At 33.8% G+C, this 22,970-nt stretch overlaps 1 protein-coding gene across 1 annotated transcript in view; it reads right to left on the bottom strand.

Annotated features, from left to right (window-relative positions):
- The window catches only part of KIAA0825 (KIAA0825 ortholog), a 251,615-nt gene that overhangs the window by 200,808 nt on the left and 27,837 nt on the right, over positions 1 to 22,970 (bottom strand). The window contains exons 3-4 of the mRNA XM_052777154.1: positions 12,889 to 13,028; positions 1,754 to 1,922 (exon numbers count right to left, since the gene is read on the bottom strand). Of these exons, the coding sequence (XP_052633114.1) occupies positions 1,754 to 1,922; positions 12,889 to 13,019 (300 nt within the window). The 5' untranslated portion in view covers positions 13,020 to 13,028. The remainder of the gene's footprint in view (positions 1 to 1,753; positions 1,923 to 12,888; positions 13,029 to 22,970) is intronic.

Here is a 22,970-nt window from a genome sequence, read left to right as displayed (position 1 = left end):
TAATAATTGCATTAATGTTGAAAATTATTGAAAATAGTTTCCTGCAGATCTGTTTATGGAGCTAAAGATTATCTACTGCAAGTATAACTTTCTACAGATGGATTGTCTATGCTAACCCATATACACTTTTCATCTGTAGTCTCATCTACACAACAGGCTGGATTATCTAAGAAGTCATGAGCCTGGAAAGAGTGATGTCCCAGTTCCTGAGCTCCACAGATGTTTTCCTAATAAGCTGTGCAGAATTGAGACTTTAAGGCTTCTCACACTTTGCTGTCTGTTTAGCAGCCTGCCACAGAGCCATTCTCAAGGCTTAACTGGACTCTGCAGCTCACAGCCAGACCATCATGCAGTCAGTGTGCTCCTGGGTAGCTGAAGAGCTGGAAAGCACATTTTGTATAAGATATACCCGAAGTATTCCAGAGATGGGGATATTTTGGTGTTTCCCAAACAAATGCCGCCACCTGGTGTTCAGGTATATGGCTTGAATAGACCTCGGAGAAGGAAGAAAGCAGGGAATGGACACGAGTAAGTCATCATGGACATGCCCTCTTCTGAGGGGGTTTAAGTAAGGATCTAACTGGACTAAGAGGAATAACAAAAGACTTTGTAAGTCAGCATTTTTGGGGCTTCTCGCATTTTGTCTATATCAATTATGACATAGCAGTCTCTGACACCCTTGAGTGGGGTGATTATTAACAGCAACATGCATACTGATCACCTGTGTTAGAAGGGACAACATCACTTCTTCACCACATGAACATTAAAGACCTGGTGTTTCTAGAGATGACTTCCTCATTTGACACAGCTTAATATCCAGTGGACTCAAGGGTGACTGAAAGATCAACAGCCAGTTTTAAGAGTTAAAAACTGAGAGGTGATTTGATGAAGCTTGAGCTCTAGCCAGGAGATAGTCCCAAAGGACAAAATACTCCTCCACAGAAGTTTTCCTTTGCCAATACATCCAATCTTAGCCTAAAAGTGTTCATGTCCTACAACTAAACCATGACATGGAAGTGACAAAGAACAATCCACTGGATACTGTTTATTTGTCCTGACACTCAAACATATAAACATACATATACATAGTTTATATATAAACTTGCAGGCTGTCATTTCCTGAGGTATCATCCTTCACTAATCTAGCCAATTCAATTTTCCAGACTTCCATTTCCACACATATATTCTAAGGTTAACTGTCAATAAGAATTTTGGATTAAAACGCCTTCTAAAACGATGGAATTTTTCATTGAAGTGAAATTTGATTTCTGGTTATGTCTGGTTGTACAACTTGCTGGGACAATCGACGTAGCTCCCACATTTCTAATTAGATAAAGTAGATAGGAAACTAATGCTTAAATAATGCATAAAGGACAATAACCTGTATTAGATGAGGTAAATTCATAGTGATGGAAGTGAAGAACAACCAGTCACAGTAACAGCCTTGGTGTAGACAGTAACGTCAGACGTTTTTTACCAATGTGTGTTTACAAAACAGTCCTAGCAGTGCTGAACATGTGGTAGTATCAGTGAAAAGACTTTGTCCCAAGTTTGTCTATTTAAGGCATGATCAAAAGGAAATGTAACACCCTGCTGCGGATATAAAAACCGTACTAAGCCTTATAATAAAATTTCTGAACTATCCTCACCACAGTGAAGACTGAAATGAGAAAACTAATTAACCTCAACCCCCTCCCCCCCATCATATAACCAACTTTCCAAAACATTAAAGTCTTTAGTAAACAATATTTACCAGGCTCCTAAGGAACTCCATCAGCTCTCCGTGGTGTGTGGAAGAAGGTCTGAGAGAAGTAAAATTGCAGTTGTTTAGCCATTGAAGGCAGTCAGTTGTGCTTTGTAGTATTTCATCGGTACATATTTCATTTACTTCTGATTGCAGGTCTTTAAGACACTGTTCTATGCTAAAAAAATCAAAACCAAAAATCACAGGATTTTTTTTCATAACTTGGAGATAAAAGCAATTTATATATTCCATATTTCAAAAAGAAAAACTACTTCATATTAATGTAACACTAGGCCGCCTTCTTCACAGATTAAATTACTCTCACAAAATGAGGCCTGAATTTGCAGGATTAACATTTAAATATAGTCAAGCTAGAGCTAAAATAAATTTCCTTCAGGCCAGATTGTACCATCCTCAGTAAGAGTAAGTACTGCCTCAATTCTCAAACATCTTGTACTTTTTAATAAAGTAGTTAGTGAATAAGACATCATCCAACCTAAGATCTGGTCCATGGTGCTTAATTAGCTAAAGCAGAGAATGTAAACTGAATCAACTACCATATTCAAAGGTGAATGTGTCATTTTGCTCCTTTAGCAATCAGCAGTTGTTTTATAATATATAACATATATTAATGACTTCTTAAAGACCCATTGACATCACAGAAAATGCTGAAAAGAATTTTACAGTCAGTTGTGCTGAGAAAGCAGATCTTTCCTTTCTTGTTTTTGTCATTCGAATACTTGAAAGAAAACAGAGTTTGTTTTCAAGGAGCTGATCCACTCGTTAACATTCATCTAGAATGATAATCCTGTTACGAAACCAGGTGTGGGTGGTATGGTTATTACAGGGATTTCAGTTGCAAAAATCACAAGAACAACTGAATATCCAAAATTATTTTATTTCTATTTGTGTGGGCAATTACATGAAAAAAAAAAAAAAAAAAGAAAAATCCAGAAAGAATATAATTCTATAGCTTTTCCTACATAAACACCTTTTCAGTATTTCAGAACTACTTTTTTTAAAAAGCAATGCTTAATATTTTATATAGTTTCAGTTAGAAAATTGGTATTGATTAGATCTAGGCAGATCTAAATTTAATACAAACAGAGCCAACAATATGACTGATGCCAGTTTTCGTTTATTGAAGTGCAAAGTGATTCTCCCTACTATTTGGATTTTATTTTGGAGTATATTAGCTATTCCATTTATGTTCTTACAGCTGATAAGGGATGCAAGGTTTAACACAAATTAAAATTTAATTCTTCCTATCTCTACAGAGTTACTGGATTAGATAAGACTCAGCTCTTTACAGGTATGTCAGTGCCAGATACTTTTGATCATATTACTTTCTATTTTCATGACATTAACCAAAAAACAAACTTGCCCATTATACTGCCACTTGCCTCTTTATTTTATAGATATAAAGTATGGCTGTTTTTCTTTAGCTGCTCTCTAACATTTTCAAACTCGACTAGTTTTGGCAAAAGAAGACAAAAGAAGAAGATTAGAAAAGAGAACAGGAAGAGGAAAAAAGTAGAACAAGAGGAGAGGGAAGAAAAGAAACTGGAAAACAAATAAAATCTTTCAGTGTATTACAAGCTGTGAAAAAATACTAAAGACCCCCAGTTTTAAAAAAAAAAAAGGGGGGGGGGAAATTATTTTTTTTTTAATTAGTAACATTGAATAAAGTTTTTTATTTTTTTCTGCATAACTTCTCTGTATGGAAAGATTAATTTTCCATGAAATATCACCTTTTGAGAGGTAACTATTTTTATTAAAAATATAATCTTCTTCGAATATGAATTTTTAAAAAAATCTTAAAACATTACTAACCCATATAAATTTGTAACAAGAAATAAGTGATGAAAGGCCATTCTGAGTATCACCTACTGACTGTACTTTGGCATTTAATTCTGCCTGCAGTACTGTCTTCAGGATGTGGAAGAAGTATTTATTTTATTTTCTACTGGATATTCTCCTTTATTGAGTGATTTGCATTTTATTCTTTTACAGATGTTATGCAATGCACCCTAAATTCCTACGAGCTGTCGCATTCTGATCAACAGCAATAAAGTAAATCAGTGTCATCCATACCTTTGGGAACTGAGTCTGTTAGTTTGAACTGACATTTTAAAAGAACAGTGGAAAAAATAAGCAAATGATCACATTAAATTAAGTTTAGAGATAAGCAGTAGTCTGCATTTTCCTTTTATTTTTAAGTTACCTACAACAAGCATAAAAGAGAGAAGTGTATTTTTTCCCAGAATGCCGTCAAGATATATCATCTATGATAGGTTTTGCTTTGTGCTTTTTGTTTCTTTAAAATACAGTACTAAATAATAACAAGCTGAATATGAAAACTGCAACAACTACAATTATAGAATGCAAGGATGATTATAACAATCTAAGTGCAGAAAAAGTGTAGCATTTTGAATGTCAGAAAAAACATACATAAATTGTTTCCAGAACTATGACTATACAACTTCTAAAAAAAATTTCATCAAAATAAATAGGTCGTTTTGAACAGCTTATTTTCCCATATTTAATTGTATTCATTAAGAATTATGGGTATATTTGTTTTATGTTTAAAAGACATGAGGTAAACCATTCAAAGTGTATCTACTCTATCAAAATGAAGTCACCACATTTTATAGCTGCATTATCTTCAGAAAACCAAATTCAGTAACTACAACTAATGCTAAAATATATAAAAACTTTTAAAACTTATAAATATATGGGTGGCCTGTAAAACACTTCTACAAAATTGATACAAAACTCTTAAGACTTCCCTGAGCATGACTGAGTTCAAAATGAAGTGCACTGAAACAAGTATCTTCCCATCACCAAAGGACCTTATCAGGAGCACAAAGGACCCCCATGGCCCACTCAGGTTCCTGATGGGATAGCCCAGCCATGAATACCAATTCTAAACTTGACAAAAGATTGGCATGCATCTTTTTAACTTGTGAAACCTGTTCTCAGGACTATGAAACTAAATGCCTTGTTCATAGACCTTGACTCCTGGGACACTATCAAAGGCTTTTATTGCAGTGTGCTGATGTGTCTCATTCAAACATACCCAACAGATTACAGCATTGTGCATTGTAAAAGGGACTACTCTCATTCGGCTGTGCCAATCTGCTTCAATTACAAACCAGTTTTTACACTCATCTTTTGATATACGAATCTGTGTGCAAGCCAATAAACTACAAGCTATGAACAGGCTACAGCCGTTCTCAAGACCAGATATTTTGGTAATTTGTCCCAACACTGATAGAGGGATTAGGTGGATACCTTTCAGTGGCCCTCCCTGTAGATACAAATCATGATAAATCTGTTCATTTTATTTAATCCTTTTATCCCAATAAACATTGAATTAGGACGAAAACTGTTTTTGATTGAATAAAACTATTTTCATCCTGTTTACTTACAGCATACTGTAGGTAAACATGTTCTCAAAAGCATTGCTATTTCTTTTAAGATTTTTGTCAACACTTAGTATTACAAGAACATGGTTAATTATAGGTACTTATTCCTTCACATGAATTACATCATTAAATTAAAAATTTAGGAATTTGGTTACCTCTGGAAAAAAAAAGCATTTTAATGTGTATTACCTGGGTTTAGAAAGGAATCATTTCAAACAAAATACTTCTGCCAAATGGGATTAAAATTATTCTCACTGTGTAGGCTAGTATTTAAAACTTTGTAATTTCCTATCAGTTTAGGGAGAATGAGACTTTGATTTCCTTTTTTAGAAAGGAAATTTGCTGAGGTTTTAGAAACTGTAAACAAAATATATAATGTTAATGTGAAAAATGTGCTTAATGTATTTAATGAATTTTATCCTTCGAAGTACAATTACAAAAAGCTATATAAAGTGCTAAATTCTACCACCCCCCACCCCCCAAATAAGCCTTTTTCATTCAGGTTTAACTGCAAATATATCTTATTAAGTTCAGTAGAGTACTTTTTTTTGAACAAATTGAGGCATCAACCCGTATGATGTCAACTGACACTATACATGTACGACAGGAGGGTAAATTGTCTTAAAATCTTGTGCAGTCAATGGAAAAATACAATCATGTCTGTGTGCAACCCTACCTAAATCAGGAATACAAGATCTGGAGTACAACAGGTAAATCCGACATACTTCAGTACTCAATGCTTTTTCCCAGTTTACTATTAACTGGTTCTACGCTCCATATGCATGTTTTTTGAAACATCCTCTGAAACACTAAACCTTAATGATAAGGCGAGGCATACAATTAATGTTTTAGGTGCTCAGGTACCAATGTTGGGACATCGCTGAACTTAGTCAGAAGGTGCTTAATTCTTCTGTTGGAAATTAGCCTACTGGAACTACATCAGAATAGCTGTTCCTGGTCAGTTGGAACATCTCCAGGTCTATGACAGTGGTCACTAGGAGATGCCAACAAAGGAATAAAAAAACAAGAGAAAAAAAATGTTAAGATTTCTCAGAATATTTTCATCATCTCTAGAAGTTTGTGACACAAGGACTTAAATCAGATAGTGTCCTAGTATTTAACAGCCCTCAATTTTTCTTCCACAGATCATTCCACCTTTCTTTGAACCTGTGGAACTGTTCAGACAAAAACCAGAAAAAAATAGTCACCGAACTACTGAACAAGGAGTTTTTCACTGAGATAGTGTCTCCTTTTTACAAGTGAGGGTTGGGTTTTTTTTTACAAACTAAGCAAATTTCTGTTATGTTATCTGTGTCCACACTGGAGTGCTTTTCTGGAGTAGCATGTTGATACCATTTGGTAAGCATTCCCACTGTAGACAGCCGCAGTCTGAGAACTCCTAGGTGCTCTTATTTATTAAATTAATGACAGTTTTTAGGAATAACCTCATCATGTGGAGAGACTGGTTTTTAAGTGGCTGCATCAATGGACAAACAGTTACAAAGCAAGTACTATAATGGAACTGATAGTGTAAGCTCTGTCATACTGATAAAACATTATTTTGAAAAGCACAGTATCAAAATGAGGGTTGCTGTCTCCATATATCATTTCCCATTGCCTAAGATTACTATGAGTAAGTTGAAGGATCATCTTCTAACTCCTTTCAATTTCTAACAAGCACTGTTTCAATTTATTTCATACAGCATATGGAACAGCCATAAAATGACAATGAGATTGGTTAAATTAAACTGCTAAGCTATAAAGTGAAATTATCTTTAAACCTCATGTTACTTATGCTTAAGATCCTCATATTCATGGAGATCTGCTTTTAGAATCAGCTTACATGTCTTTTATTAGGAACAGACAGTTTGTTTTAAAAATAATGAAATAATTGTTTGCACTTTTTTGAAGATAGAACCACTAACATAATACTACTTTGTTATTATCATGTATATTCATTAAGAAGCATGACTGCTAAAGATACAGGGCATTTTGTACAAAATCAGTCATATCATTCGGAAACCTGTGTGTCAGAGGACCTGCTGTACACATGGAGTAATACGGAATCTTTGAGAAAGACTTTTACCAGTATAATTCCCACAGGCATCTTCATTGTTACACTTTCTCCCATGGTGAAAGAAACATTTTGTTTTATTTCATGAAAGCTGACCTACCAAAAAGGAAATACTAAGAAAATTTCTCATGATCTACAGACAATTTCATGAGGTCATTGCTGATGCCCCGCCACTACCATGTATGAATTTAACCAAAAATATAAGTAACCTATTTTCTAGTAACTTTTAAACTGCCAGATTCAACCTAACTGAAAAAAAAATGAAGATTCATGCAAAGAATGTTTTGATAACTTTGTCTTGAACAGGAACAAGAGGCTTTACCGAAAATGGCTACTTAACATCTTGCATGTTCCAGCAATGCTTATGACATCCTACAGTAACACTCATGGTACATTGTATCTCTGAGGATTTCTAAAATTCTGAAAAAAATGAGATTATTGTAGTTCCAGGCCCATAATGTTTATGCTGTTCCATTCTAGTCTATCTGACCATCAGCTTATTCTTTCTGGCATGTCCATTTTCTTACTCCAACTGCATAAACAGATGAAATTCCTTTTCATATTTTATGTTCCTTACAATGGTGACCTCACCAGCAGAGGAGAAAGCCAGAAAGTAAAGCTGCTACTGCTAATAATACAGGTTTTGTTATCACCTCATATTTGTGTGTACGTTAACATTTTTTTCATAGTTTGAATATATTATTCTCTTATTCCTATTTTCTATCTAAGTTCTATTCAAAATAAAATAAGACCAGTAAGAATGAAGTTTAAAATTATTTTGTAAGCAGCAATATAAAACTGATGGAAATACTGGCTACAAAAACTGTACCTCTTTGGAAAAACTCTGTTAAGACAAATATGTCTTGATACTTAAAACCAGCAATTCTTTAAAATATGATTCTGAAAGTTACAGGCTTATTATAAAGACAAAAGCCTTGAAAAAGTTAACTTCCTCAAATTCTTCTTATTGTAATCTTGGACTTTAAGACATAAAACAAAGATGTAGCACCTGCTTCAAGCACTTTGCAAGCTACTTCATCTCTCTACTTTAGCTACTTACAAAACATTTCCACCAAAGCTGTAAAGTAATTATACCACTGAAACCAGAAAGAAATAGAATGGTGATTACTTTGCTGCACCTCAGCAAGAGAAACTTACTCAACAGCTTAACCATACAAGAACCATCAGTTCTACCTGAACCACTGCCTACCTTTAACTTCCAATCTTCTTTTAAAGACTTGAGATATTTCAGTCCACAAGATGTAAGCTTTGCCTTGCTAAGTTATTTCAGAAGATTGGCAGTGAAACATAGGAGGCTTTCAACTCCATTGACCAAAATGTGATAGTAACAAATAATGGCTAAAAAAACATTGTCTCATGTATTGTCATATGAAATTATTTGGGAAATTTCGCAGTGCAGTCCAAGATACGATTACAGCTTCTGTAGATGTACGTGACAGCTAACTATCTACCTAAGATACTGACAGAATTATAATCACTGTATATTGGAGTAAAGAAACTGTGTGCCTACTAAAATAGCCCATCTCTGAGAAACTCTCTGCTGTCCAGCTTAGCAAGGTGACAAGAAATAACTATTCCGAACTCAGTGATCATGCACAAAGACAACACAGGTTGAATAGGAATAAAATTACATTCCTTTCTGAGCTTAATTACTTATTCCTAGCAATTAGTCCAGGGCAGTGAGTAGACAGATACTATTTTGACAAAGATTTTAGTAACATTATTCTAATATCTTTACAGGTACTAAATTCTCAACTGAATACTACAGTAATGCACTTGTACAGCAAGCAGGTTACATTCACACAGAAGAGTCAAATTCTTTTTGAGAGCTGTGATAAATATTAGGTCCAAGTAAAACTGATAAAATTTTCAATTTCATCCCTCTACTGTTAGCCCTAGTTTGAAATCCTCCCAAATACTCAACCACTATTGGGATTTTGGATGGAGATGCCAAGATTTTGCTAATTCTTTTGAATAACAGGCAAGTGAGGTGTAGCTGCTTCCTGAAAATTCCAGAAAGGAATAAGACAAGATTTTCTTCAAAATAAAAGATAAAGATAACTCTTGCAGCTCATCTTAGTTTAACAACACATGAGCCCTTGCACACTTCAATTCTGATACAGGAACACAGAATAAGACAGCAGTGCTTAATACCCTCTTTGAAACTCCTCCATCCCTTTGTTGTGAGGTAATGATAGTGGGAAGTATTTCTATGCAAATCAGCAAAGTTATGATCAACAACTGGAAAATGTCATACTAACATCCTTATTGAGGTACTTTCCAGATAGTCCTATTATTCGCAAGTTAAGGATCTTGTTAGTTGCTCAAATAATGATTACCATTTACATTGAACAGTTCTGGGACAAGATGCAATGCTATAAGCACTTATTATTATTGACCTCACTGAAGCCCTTCAAAAAAGACCTTCCTCAAAATCCCAGATGACTGAATTACTGTTAATTAGACAGACAGTCAGGTTGAAGTTTATCAGATTGAAGTCAAATTAAGCCTTTGTGAAAAGTCACACAAAGATACAGTCTCCAGTGTATTGTGGAGACACAATTATTAGTAAATAATTTTGTTGAATTCTTTGTAATTGTTCTGCTGAAGACCTAGAATACCTCACACTGTTCTACAGACTCAGAGAATCTATCGTCAGTTTATCACCACTAAAAGGCAGCCAATCACTCACTGAAGAAAGAACTGAATACACAAAATCAACTGCTGAAGAGATTTCATGCTTATAATCACTTTCAAGTTATGCACTATAAACTTGGTTTCAAGCTCTGTACGTTACTTTCTGCTTATAAGTATTAAATATCAGCTGAAAGTTTAGTTCTGTGGATTGCTCAAAAATTAACTCTTACTAACTCTTAATCCTCCAATTAGGAAAAAAAAATCTAAGACTAAGTTTTGATGAACAGTAAAGTCAAACCAAATGTGAGGGGAAAGACTGAAGACAAATGGCCATCCTGATGAAATTATGAATATAACTTCACACTTTAGAATAACCCAAGACTATCATTGCACATAAAACTCGCCAGCAATGACAATAGTTTTGAGAGTTCATACTCACCTGCATCTATAAACTGCTGTAAAAATAAAGTTAACATTCAAGTGTAATAAGAGCTCTGTTATATAATAGTGAATGAATGAACCACTTACTCCCTTAAAACTTACAAATAAAACAATTTTGCACAGATGGCCTTTTTTTTTTTTTTTTTTTGCTATAGGACCGAATAGGATTGGTAAAATACAAAAATACTGAAGGTAATTCAACTGCTGGAAAGCATATCTGACTTGTCGTGTCACACAATTTTATAAAAGCTATTCAGTTGGAAGGCAATAAATGAGCATTCAAGTGATTTACACACTTTTGGATCATAATTTTTTACACAATGTTTTATTTTTAAAAATATATATATGCTGTATACTATTATGTTTATTCTCTGTGGTATAATAAAATCATAAATCTATCTGATGAAAAATGGATTGTATTCCAATTGTATCACTGTAGCGCATAGAGCTGCTCTTATCATACCACTTACAAAGATCAATGGTAACTTGAAAATGATTTCATTCCATGCTACCTCTAATATATTAGCAATAAAAGGACTCTTTTTAATTTAAAAGTCACATCAGCCACTGTCCATCTTCTTTTAAACTTCTCTCCATTTCTGAAACTGACATATTACCGGAGCAAAATATCACCGGGTAACTACAGGGCTACTTTCTGATTTTCCTTGTGAAAATTAGTCTAAAAACTAGCTTAAGTGTCAATTCAGCAGAAATATAAAGCTTTTTCTGACATGTGTTGCTGTGTACCACACCCTAATCCAATTTCCTGCTCTCCTTGGATAAAGTTCCATTTGGATCTTACAAAACTTACAGTGAAAGGCTCTTCTAATTTGTAGGACTATGTACCTAAAACAGGGACAATCAGCCTTCTTAAAAATGTACGAATAGTTCCACTGTGATGATGTTAACATAAACCATAACATAAAATGTTAACTGATAAAAGTACCACTAAAAGGAATGAACAGCTGGCCTGCTTTCCCACAGCCAAAAGTTTTCTCAACCAGCAGCATACATTTTACACACATTAAAAACAAAAATAGTAGTAAAGCATGCATTCCAAAGACTCATCTTGACAATAATCTTTCTAACTCTCAGGCTGGCTCTGCATGATGATGACAAAATCACTTTTATTTGGTACTTGAAGAGGTGACAACACATCTGCCAAAACCACTGATACTGTTCTTTCCCAGATACACAAGACCATAGCAACTCAAAACTTAAGTACCTATAATTGTGTTACGACATCAACTAAACTCTAAATAAGTATCTACATTTCACTGATGTCAACAGCTGGCAAGTTGTAATATGAAATTGTACTATGCAATGGTCCACAACAGCGTATTTCCCAGATCTCCCAGATCTTCACTATCATTGCTACCCTGGGATTATTACTATCGCAACTACATTTGTAAACACTAAGTTTTTAACTTAAAATGTTCAAAATGTGAGATAAGAAAAATATAAGTAAAAAGCCTGAAAAGTCTCTCAGCCTGGCATAAGCAACATAAGAATAATTCAGAGATGACTTAAAACAGTTTTCAGTGAGATACAGCAATGGTTTACTTCCATTCTTCAGGAAGCTGTTTGGGAGCAGTCAGAGACCTCTCACAAATGTGGGCTTCATTAAAATTACACAATCTTAAAACAGATGTCATTAAGGGCATTCCTTGAAATTATACAACTCTATAACGTGCACTGTTACCCAAAGGCAAGCATTTTCAAAATTTAATAGAAAATTATGCTATTTGTTATGTCTCTGAATCTATACTTATTTTTTTAAAGGGGCAATTAGTTTATTGGCTTAAATGCATCTTTCACAGGTCAAAGTATTTTAAAGGTACTAAAGAGTTTAGCCACAAAACACTGCCACCACTTTTCAAATAAGGCACAAAACCTTGAGATGATTTTTTTGCAGTCGTGCAAAAAATCCACATCAACAAAGAACTCTTCCAGTACTCCACTGTTTCTATAGCACTGATTTTTGGAAACCAGTATGTTACAAAGAAGTGGACAATGACATATATTACAAAACAAATTCTGGTTAGAAAATCTTCTATTGCAGCATAACACTTTCAACTGAAATAGGTAAAATAATGGCTTGTATAAGAAAGATTATATATATTAACTTACTTGCTTTTTATACTTCCATTGGAAATGCTTAAAGAACATACTGAGTTCAAATTTTGCTTTTTTCTAAAATTCTGTAGCTCTTTTAGTGAATAAAAATTCTATCTCATAGCTGCAGGAAATACAACTGTCACGGGAATACACATTTTCTTCCTCCACTATCATACCTACTGCAATAATTCCTAAGATTAAGATGATTCAACTGTTAAAAATATCACACAGAGAAAGACTATAGCACAAAAATTATATGGCATTAAAAATTTGTTCAATGCTCCAGTGGTTAAGGTAAAATTACTACTGAAATAATTACCAGAATTTTAACCTACAACTAGAAAAGAAAGAAGGGAAAAGCCGTATTTATTCCTAAATGTAATGACTTTCACTAATATTTTGGATATGAATAAACTACTCTTTACCTAGAAGAGTTCTTCTTTATTTTTTCATCAAGATCATGAAGGATTTGTTGAAACTCCAATTCTCCAGGAAGGACATTTAACAAACAGTCTAAATTGGAAGAATCAAGAGAATACTCTCCTCCCCATTCCATTTTCAGAATCTGTAAAATAGATACAGAAAAGTGGTTAAATAATGAAAAAAATCAGACTAAAAGTATCAAAATATACAACATTTTGTTCCTTGGAAATACTTAGATTAATAAGGGAAGCATTTATGTAGGGAATTATAAGATCAGTGTTGAACAGTAAACCTTGTGCATGCTTCTAAGTAGAGTGCTACAGAGAGGGACACCTGTAAAATAAAAGCAGAGAAAAATGTCATAATATCTTGCATTTTTTTGCTTTAAAAAATCAGTTCTTTTACATTAATCAAAGTAGCAGCTTGCTTTTTTTTTTTTTTTTTTTAAGATTTACAAAGAAATTTCTCACTATTATAACTGGAAACTAGAAGGACATTAGAAAGTAAATTTATTTTCTGTGTGCTTATAATTTCTGTCCAAGGAGTAACAGCTTTCTGGAAATTAAGCACATCATTGCAAACAACTAGAACATAAAAATCCGGACCAAAATACTATAATGTACCAGAAAACAAATGTCATCCTGCTTTGTACACATACTCAATAAATACTTTGCCAAAACACAGGTCAAATCCACTGGCCTACTCAAACTAAGACACTAAATCCCAGGAGTCTTCATATCGGAAGTAAAGCATTAGCAGAATTATTTTTTCCTGTTTTCCGTTTCTTCTGTATTCTCTTTTTTGAGAAATAATGAAGTTGATTTTACAACCAGTGGTAACTTGCTACTGAAGTTAAAGGAAAAATTACATAAAAAGGAGAAACTTCTTAATAACCAGTATATTTCATGTCTACTATTTAGTATTTAATAATACTATTCATATTGCAGTAGTAACATGAGGAACAAACATAACTATTCAGATGCACACAATGTTTGAGCAAGAAAATATAATGAATTAATAAATACACTATTTTTCTTACAAGCAATATTCTTTTATGAAGCAATTACAGTGTTGGTTGGAAATTTACCTAGAGGCACGACTAGAAAAATAGATTGAGAATATTTGTAAGTGAATGGTCTACAAGACACATGCTCCAAAAGAACATCAGATTAAGATTTAAGGTCAAGATGACAGGTTTTGGTCAAATATGAGTGTAGATCTACAAGGAGCAGAACTGCGCATTCCTTCAGCAGAAATGACACTTCTGATTCTAGTTTTGCTCTTTCAAAGCAAAGTTAGAACAAATGTGAAGGTCGTTTAAAGTCTACTGTCTCGCACATCTGAATTAACAGCACAATACTACAAAATATTTCATGGATATATAATTTTCTTAAATTCTCAGAAGCTACAGAATACCCCTTTGCAAATAACAATTCAAAGACTTTCAACATTTTGGAATGTAGCTGAAACTCAGTCACCCTTCTGGTTAAAAAGTTTGGACGTAAACCAAATACATCACGTAACACATCGAGGGAAGATTAGTCTTTGAATATAAGACTCCAAGTATCTTAACAGATGTTACTGCAATTAAAGACACTGTAATTAAAAGTACAAGTTAAAAAGCACTCTCCCAAATGCTGAAATACTTGTCAGTTGCTCTGGCAAAAACACAGTAGGCCAACTTTGGAAGGTTCTGCAACCAATGGAAAACCATTAAACAGCGCTTTACAGAATTGAGATAAAAGGAATACTGAAAATACAGTTGTTCACTCATGTATGATACTACGTATATTCAGACATGGTCACACAAATCTATTCCTTTTTGTCTTCAGAAATATCTCAGGGTTTATACAGAATGTGATGCTAACTCTATTCAATACCTGTAACTCAAACCCATCTTTTATTCAACAATGCTTGCAGAACAGTCAATGATTGGTGTAAAATGTACTGTATAATAGACACATGTAATGCAAAAATAACAACAGCTTGGAATGATTCAGAGTTTTCATATAATAGCTGCACAATCAAAATTTTATATTTGTATTTATTCCTAACTCGTTTCCTTACAGGATAGCCAAAAGAAACTTGTGTTCCTCAGAAAAATATCAGTATAGTTTACAGACCACTTAGTGTTTGAAAAATTCATCATATGAAAAAAAATCACCTTGTAAACATGACAGCCTACTTTTCATGTATGCATTCCTGTAAGACTTCTATGTCATACTTCTTCGGTTCACTTGTCAAAACAAGGTAATTATTCCTTTCAGTCTCGGTTTAAGGGGGAAAAAGCAACATTTGATTATTTAGTTTTCAGAAGTTGTTTTAGATGGTCAATAGTAACTTCTTAGGAAAATCTAAGGATTTCTCTAATACAAGACTGTCATATGAAGAAGCAAAATACAAAAATGTTTTGGAAGGAAAAAATAAGTACATAAAGATATAAATTAATACAAATCAAGCAGAAATTCTACTGTTACTTAGCATAACCAGTGTTAGGGCCCTGGGTGGACTAACAGGCTTTAACAGCCTGATGACCTGGACCCTCAGTGGAACTAGACTATCACCCCAGTGCCTGCCCCACTTTGCCTCCCTTGGGGGCAGTAGGATGGGCATCAGCTGGCAGGGTCCCTCCCCTGCCATTTGGGCTATCCCCCTTCTCCCCCAGCCCCCGAAGAGCAGCCAGCCATTGCTGCTCCCTGATAGCCAGTTTGACGCAGCCCTCCTCTGATGGCAAAAACCAATTTTTGTTAATAAATAAATACATTTCTTAAAATTTTTATTATTTGTAATAATATGGGGGAATAACTCTTGTTTTGAAACTCCAAATTCTTTCAAAGTATTTTAGACAGTAATAACCCATTTCTTCTGCAAAGGAGATTCATTTAACACTTGTTATTATGCTGCAAGTATCATTCTATCATATTTCTATTTATTATTACAGTGAAATATTGTATGTTTTGATACAAACAGTCTTTGAGAACCTGCTTCAGATGCAACTCAGTGTGTCCCTATCTGCAATAAGTATAGTTCTTTTCAAACGTATTAGAGGACCATTCATCATCATAAAAATGATGTAGCTGTCAATCTTTTTGGTAGCTACTCAAGAAACTTAACCTATGTACAGTGTAGGTTAAAAGAAATATTTTTCAGGTCTCTTAATTTAACTGATGGCATCAATGCAATTTAACTTCACTGTAGCAATTCCCCACTTCTAACAAGCCTAACGCTAAGAACCAATTTTTATTGAAAACAATTAGGCCTATTCAAAAAAACATTATTGAACACTCGATACAACAGATACTTCTTGCTTTTTCAATTCATTTAGTGTTTACCACCAAAAAGCACTTTTTTTTTTTTTTTAGTTTTTTTCTTTTTCAGTGTCAATCAAAAGGAAGCAATCTTCTCGTAAAAGTACTACATAAAATGACACTTAGTTCAAATTGGATATTTCTTCATTCTGATAATTCAATAAACATCACTGTAAAAACCTTCCATTACAAACATACACGGAAGATTCCATGGGATTTCTAAGATTAATTTGTAATGTTTATATTTACTATAATAAGCATTTGTTCTCAGACATACAGTTTGGAAAAGTTGTGTGGACCTAAAACTTGAATAGATTTTTGTATGAGCACTTTTGTTGAATTTATGCATGTACAATATATCTCTATATATGTATAAATCACAATATTTAACTACAGATTCGTAGTCTAACATACTGTAGATATGCAGCTAACAGACATCTCCCACTTCTTCGCACAAACACTATTCTTTTTAAATAAAAATTACGAGTCCTTCCTTACACTAGGTAAAAAATACTAGGTCATGTTTATAGCATACAAATCCGTTCCAGCATTTTTAGAAACTTTGTAAAGGTTGACAGAATTGTTATGTATTCGTAAATGCTCAGTACTGTTACTCCTTTATCACACTATAGCACTTCAGCCAGTTAAGATTCTTGTTTTGACTTCAGTGGGTTTCTGTTATCACAGAACACCATGGAAAATGTCAGGCAAATTCTGTATCATAGTTACACAGAACACCTTGGGGGGCAAAAAAAATCTAAATACAGTTTTAAACTTCAGTTCACCTGGAGTTTCCTCTGAATCAATTGCCTAAGTCTAATGGAAAATCAGCTAGGCTGTTAGGCCTTTTGAAAAAAATTTTAGTACATACATGTTCAAGAAAATCATAGCAGAACTAAAGCAGTAAGTATAAAGTTAGACATGGTTTCTCATAATGGTTGATCGCACTTTGTTAAACTTCCAACTAAACTTTAAACTTTCATGGGTTTTCAAATGCCCTGTATACATTTATGCAAACTCTAAGTAAACTAAGGAGCCTTAGGCGGTATACCATTTCATACAACGCAGATCCAAAGAGATCTGTCTCTGAGCACTATAGCACCTACTTGACCAAATTACAAAAGTAGGTTTTCAGAAAAAATACAAACCAAACCATTAAGGTTTCAATAAACTCCAGAAGCAGGCTTTTATACACACACTACCGTGTATGAAATATTCTAAAGAAGTTATCTAAAGCTAAACAGAATCTACTACTTAAGCACTGGCAGGTATTTAATAGAACCAAAAATTTATGGGGTGTCACATTAAGTAAACGATGTATACTTGGGTAGAAGGTCTTAATTCCCAGTATCTCTAACCTGTTAAGGCCAGAATGTGAGGCAACATATAACAGATTTATTCCAGATAATTAAATGAACCCCAAATAATTTTAACATAAATGGTTTGACAAAGAGAATTAAATACCAAGTTTGTGTCTAATGGCTGAAGAATAAAATAATAAAAACCTCTTCAATTTCATTATGATAATTTAGCTTCCTGATTTATTACAGAAAAAATGTTTTGGTTGTATCCTAACTTCTGTTATTCACCACAACCAGCATACTTGTGTAAACAAACTTCTTTAGTGGATAAAAAAACAGCAGGCTGATATTGTTTTGTTCAAATCACTCATTTCTAAACCAAGATTTGTATAAACTGAATCTCATTATTTTAAAACTCCACAATTCAGTCTTTTAAAAGTCATTCAAGAGTTAAAGAACTCATGACCTGTCACTAATTTCATTCAGTTAATGCCAGTGTACTATTTTAGTTCTTGTATAATGAGACACTTATTTCCAAATACTTCAAATATTACCTTTAGTATATTTCAAGATAACTTTTAAATAACTGTTTATATTTTGAATTTAAACAGTAACTTGTACATATAAAATATTTAGAAACTATTACCTAATACATTTATTCATTTAGCAGCATTTTTTCCACATATAATATTCCACACTTCAGCACAAAATGTTTTGTCTAAGTGCAGTCCAAGCACCATGGCAATCAAATTTTCTGGACTGTTACTTTACAGCCAATCTAAATATTTGAAAACTTACTTTAACATTATATGAGTTTTACCCCTAGAGCTCTCATTCCACCCATATCCAGGACAATAAAAGAAAATTGTTATCATTAGCAGTACTTTAAAAAGAGGATGTCAATGTACTCGTGATTTGAAAACAGGGATATTTCAAACTGCAGCACTACATGTACAGAGAGCCAGCCAAATCATTGAAGCTTTTTTTCTGGTACTGCTTCTTATCTTACAGGAGATATCTCTTTATTGCCCTAGCATCCTTGCAAAACTAAAAGGGGATGAGAGAATTGACAAGATTTTTCATCACTCAGCTTACACTTTCAAACCATAATCTTAACAATGATTTCCTTTATCTACCTTTAGTTGCACAACTGTTCCCAGCCGCTTTACAGCACAGAAGATGTCATCTGCAATCGCACAGCAGGCAGCAACAGTGATGGCAATGGCTTGAGATAATACTATTCAATGTGAAATTCCTACTGTTCTGGACTCCACATCGTCTGAATATTTAAAGTTTTTTCGCAAACCACACAGAGCTTACACAAGAAATACATTTAAAAATTATGATTTCTTGAGCTCTACTCTGACACAGTAAAAGCTGCTTACCCGATTTTCTGTGGTAAAAATCCTTTCAAAATCGTAACACTGTTTAAAAAGAAGACTGATAAAAAAGAAAAAGAAAAATAAAAAATTCTGTCTATAAAAGAACATAACCTATTTTTGTTTCTGCTAATAGGCAGGTATTGAAGATCTCTACTTAAATTTTCCAATTTACCTTTCATATTCACCTATTTCCCACACTTTGCTGAAGCATACACAGCTTTTACAAAGAGAATACCATATTGTTCCACTAAAAAAACATTTAATGCATCTGAAAACTAGTCTTCATGAGGGTTGTATTTACAAAATATTTTGAATGCCACAAATAACTTTGAAACAAGTTTTATTAAAAACATCTTGTAATGTTCCCCCTGCAGACTTACCACATTTGCTGTTGTCATAAACTTATATTTAAATGTTAATTTTATATTCATCAGTTATTATTCACCATACACATAACACATTTTCCTTTACATCTTTCAAAGAGAGATTCTAAGTATCTGTAATTAAATTTGTAACTGTATTGAATACAGTTTTTCTCCCAAATTCTGCCATTATAAGAGACAGCAAATAAGAGAGTGGGAATAAGATACAACCCACAGTGGGACTGAAGAAACACAGTCCTCACTGTGGATGAAACAGAAAACTGTGCCTTCTATCTAAAGCTGTAATACAAGAATGCAGTGCTCTGATCAAAGGCAGCTATATCAGCCATTGAATCATCAATACTAAAGCCTTGAAAAAGGACTGTGAAAATGCACATTTCTGAAAAATAGCATATGCTATTATTTTTACTATTTGTGGGTTTTTCAAACTATGTTGCTTAGTCCTGTTTTCTAGGCATAAGTACATGCAAGAATTTAAAACTAAGATCCATGAGCTCTCCCTACTGCCTCTCCCCCATTCTTTGAGTCACACAAAGTGAAATGTTGAGAATATAAAGCAAAGCAATCAGCACTGCTTTTTTTCAATTTCCTGCTACTTGGGACTGGTAAGAGATGTTCAAAGACAAGGAGAGAATTCTCATTTACATAAACTTAATCAAACACTATTGGTCAAAGGCAATGACTTCAAAAGAGGAACATGCCATCTGGAGTTGCAAGGAAACTCCTGAGGAGTTATGTCAGAAGAAAGGAATAAAGCATAACATGATTTCATAAGCTTCAGAAGAGAAATAGCCATTTTCTGAGTAGCTCTTGAGTGAAACAGTCCTATATCATCTTTGTCTCTCAGCTAGTTACCCCGTAGTGGAATCCCACAGTGTACAACATTGAAGATTCAACATTTATAAACAATCCATTCTTAGACAAGAAGTCCACAAACATTAAGCATCCTACCTCTGAAAAGTCAGTGGCTTTCCCTACCTTCTTATTAGTCTTTACACTCACCAAAACCCTAAGTGTGACAACCACTGTTTGTATACCAATGTGCCTCTTTTCTTTTTTTTACCTTTTCTGGCTTTCTTCAGTAGAGATAAAAGAAGGATTCAAGATGTCTTTTCTCACAGAATTACTTTTTTGTGCCTGTAGTTCTATTATATTTAATAAGTTAAAAAAATGGATAAACCTGGGGCAATATTGTCCTCTTTACATATGGTTTGAGGCCTTACCAAAAAAAAAATGCAGTAATTGACTTTTCTGCCACTGCCACATACACAAAAACACAGCATAAAACCTTCTGCCATTGTCCCTGATTAAGACTACATCAATCAATCTCATTGTCAAATAGATATGCTTTATGAATGATGGATGTTTTAAAAATACTTTTAAATTACAAAAATAATTACCAAGCAGTAGACTAAAGTAATCACTAATGCATAGACAAGAGATTCTTAGAAGCCTAGTTAGAAATACCTACTGTATGTTTTTTTATCATCCCTTTTTTTTTAAACTAATGGTATTTGCCAAGAAAATATACAGTAACTCAAATAATTTCAAAATAGGATATAGCATTTAATTTATTTTCTACAGCTACAGCTGAGGAACATATGTATTGAGTGAATTTTGCATACAGGTATGAGAAAATGTCTGAGACCAATAATTACTTTCCCCAGAAAGACTGCATGGCATTGCGTTTTTTCCTGAAGGACAAGAATATAAGATATCTCCTACATGTGAGACTAACAGTGCACCTACTGCAGAATTGTCTTTCCAATTGTGGCAATAAGAGATGCTATTTAGGGATAACATGTGAGTTTTCTCATTTTCTGTCACTTACAAACTCAGAAAGAAGAGGCAATACTTCATAAACCCCCAAATCCCTCTCAGAACTATGCTCTCAAAAACATCCACTACAGCCTTCCTATCTTGCTTGTCATTAATGTCTAAAACTGCACAGATTTATAAGGACTGTGCTGAAGGAACTAATCTTTTAACACACTGGTAAAGAACCTAACATACACCATTTTCAACTAAAAACCTTACAAACACATACTAGCTACTTCTATACTAGACCATAAAAGCCTTCTCTCTTCTTGTTTATTGGAAAAATCCTCCATCCTGGCACAATACTCTTTGAGGACAATGGTATTTAAAGGAAAGAAATTTCAAGACCTTTGAGGTCTTATAGTTCAGTAGATCAGATACAGAGTTGTTAGAATTTTAACAGGAAATAGCCTTCCAATGAAACTATTATATTTAAAAAGAATTACAAAAGAAGTCTGTGACCACAGCTTTTAAAAGGTAGGCTGCATTTCAGACCCTTCACTCCCGCACATTCTATTTTCTTCCATTACTTCTCAATTTAAAGCTAAGAGTTTGAAAAATGTCAATTTTATAAAAATGAAATACAGAAATTCTCCATAGAGATGTGTCTTAAATGGGTCCAAGTTTATAGTTACAGTCTTAAAGGCTTGTTTAGTAGTATGTATGTCATGGATTTTTTTTTTCCCCAAAAACTATTCTTAAAACTTCTTACTTAATTCTGCACAGGGTCATATGAAACATTTTACTGACAACTGTAAATGTCCATTAAATTTCCTTTTCATTTTTTTTTTTTAAATCTTTCATTTCTTAAATCAAAAGTTTAAACTACTTTTTGCTGGCATAACTCGACTTGTAACGTTTCATGCCATACTGCCTAATGCTCACTACATCATTAAGACACGACAGGGTAATGCAGTCACATACTGCTTCTTACTCACCTATGATTTGCAACTTCAAAAGCACTGTTAAGCCTCTGTTTCTCTCTCCTTGAAAAAAAAACCTGGAAGTAAAGTAATGACACTCTACTTCCTTTTACCATGTACAGTGGAGTATATATACTGGACTACACACGATCTAGAACATGTTAGGTATTTTCAAGCTTGCAAGACAAGGTCTTGTTTGAGTAAAAAGCATCTGCTTGCTTCCCCTACATACAGGAGGATGCAATGGAAACATCAAGCTTCTTAGTCTCCCACCCAAACCTTCAAAGCAGCCAATAGACCAAATCAGACTTATCTTAAGAATGTAATTTCCATCTTTGCATTCATAAGAAACCTTCACTGCTCTTATTCAAAGTATACCAGCAAATTCATGATGAAGCCCAGAAGAGACAAAGTATTTTGGCTGAGAATATTTGGTTACGTACAAACTGTAAGAGGAGAGCAAAGTGAGACTAAATGATCTTAAAGACATCTGTATCACTTCCTTTCAGAAAAATGGCTTTTCACTATAGCATAAGTGACAACAGTGACATACCACCTATAATAACACCTTCATCCTCAGTATCCATAGCCTTTTGTTCTTTAAAGCACAAATATGTGGAATGTAGGTAAAAAAAAGTTATTTCCCGCTCTTTTTTATACAAGACTCTTTTCTATTTAATACATTAATTGCCTTCTTACCTTCTATTCCTCTACTTCAACTTTTTTGTGCTCCTGCTCTTCAGTCTACTTTCCAAAGAAAATGGGGCTTGTGCAACCATTGTCTGTGTATCTGTCTTCCTCCACACTGTCCCAGGCGCACCCTCTTCCCAATTTCAGCCAAGTTTTGCAAAGCGGTAGAAGACGCAGAGATAATTAAGTTATAGTAAGTTTCAGGAAAAGAGTTGCACAAATGGAAAAGAAAATCCCTGTAACTGACTTTGCTGAACTTACCCAGAATTTATATTCCAA

This window comes from Harpia harpyja, chromosome Z (genome assembly GCF_026419915.1).
Source record: "Harpia harpyja isolate bHarHar1 chromosome Z, bHarHar1 primary haplotype, whole genome shotgun sequence".
Lineage (NCBI taxonomy): Eukaryota > Metazoa > Chordata > Aves > Accipitriformes > Accipitridae > Harpia > Harpia harpyja.
The sequence above is the reverse complement of the archived record's forward strand: the minus strand, read 5'-3'. Positions and strand labels throughout refer to the sequence as shown.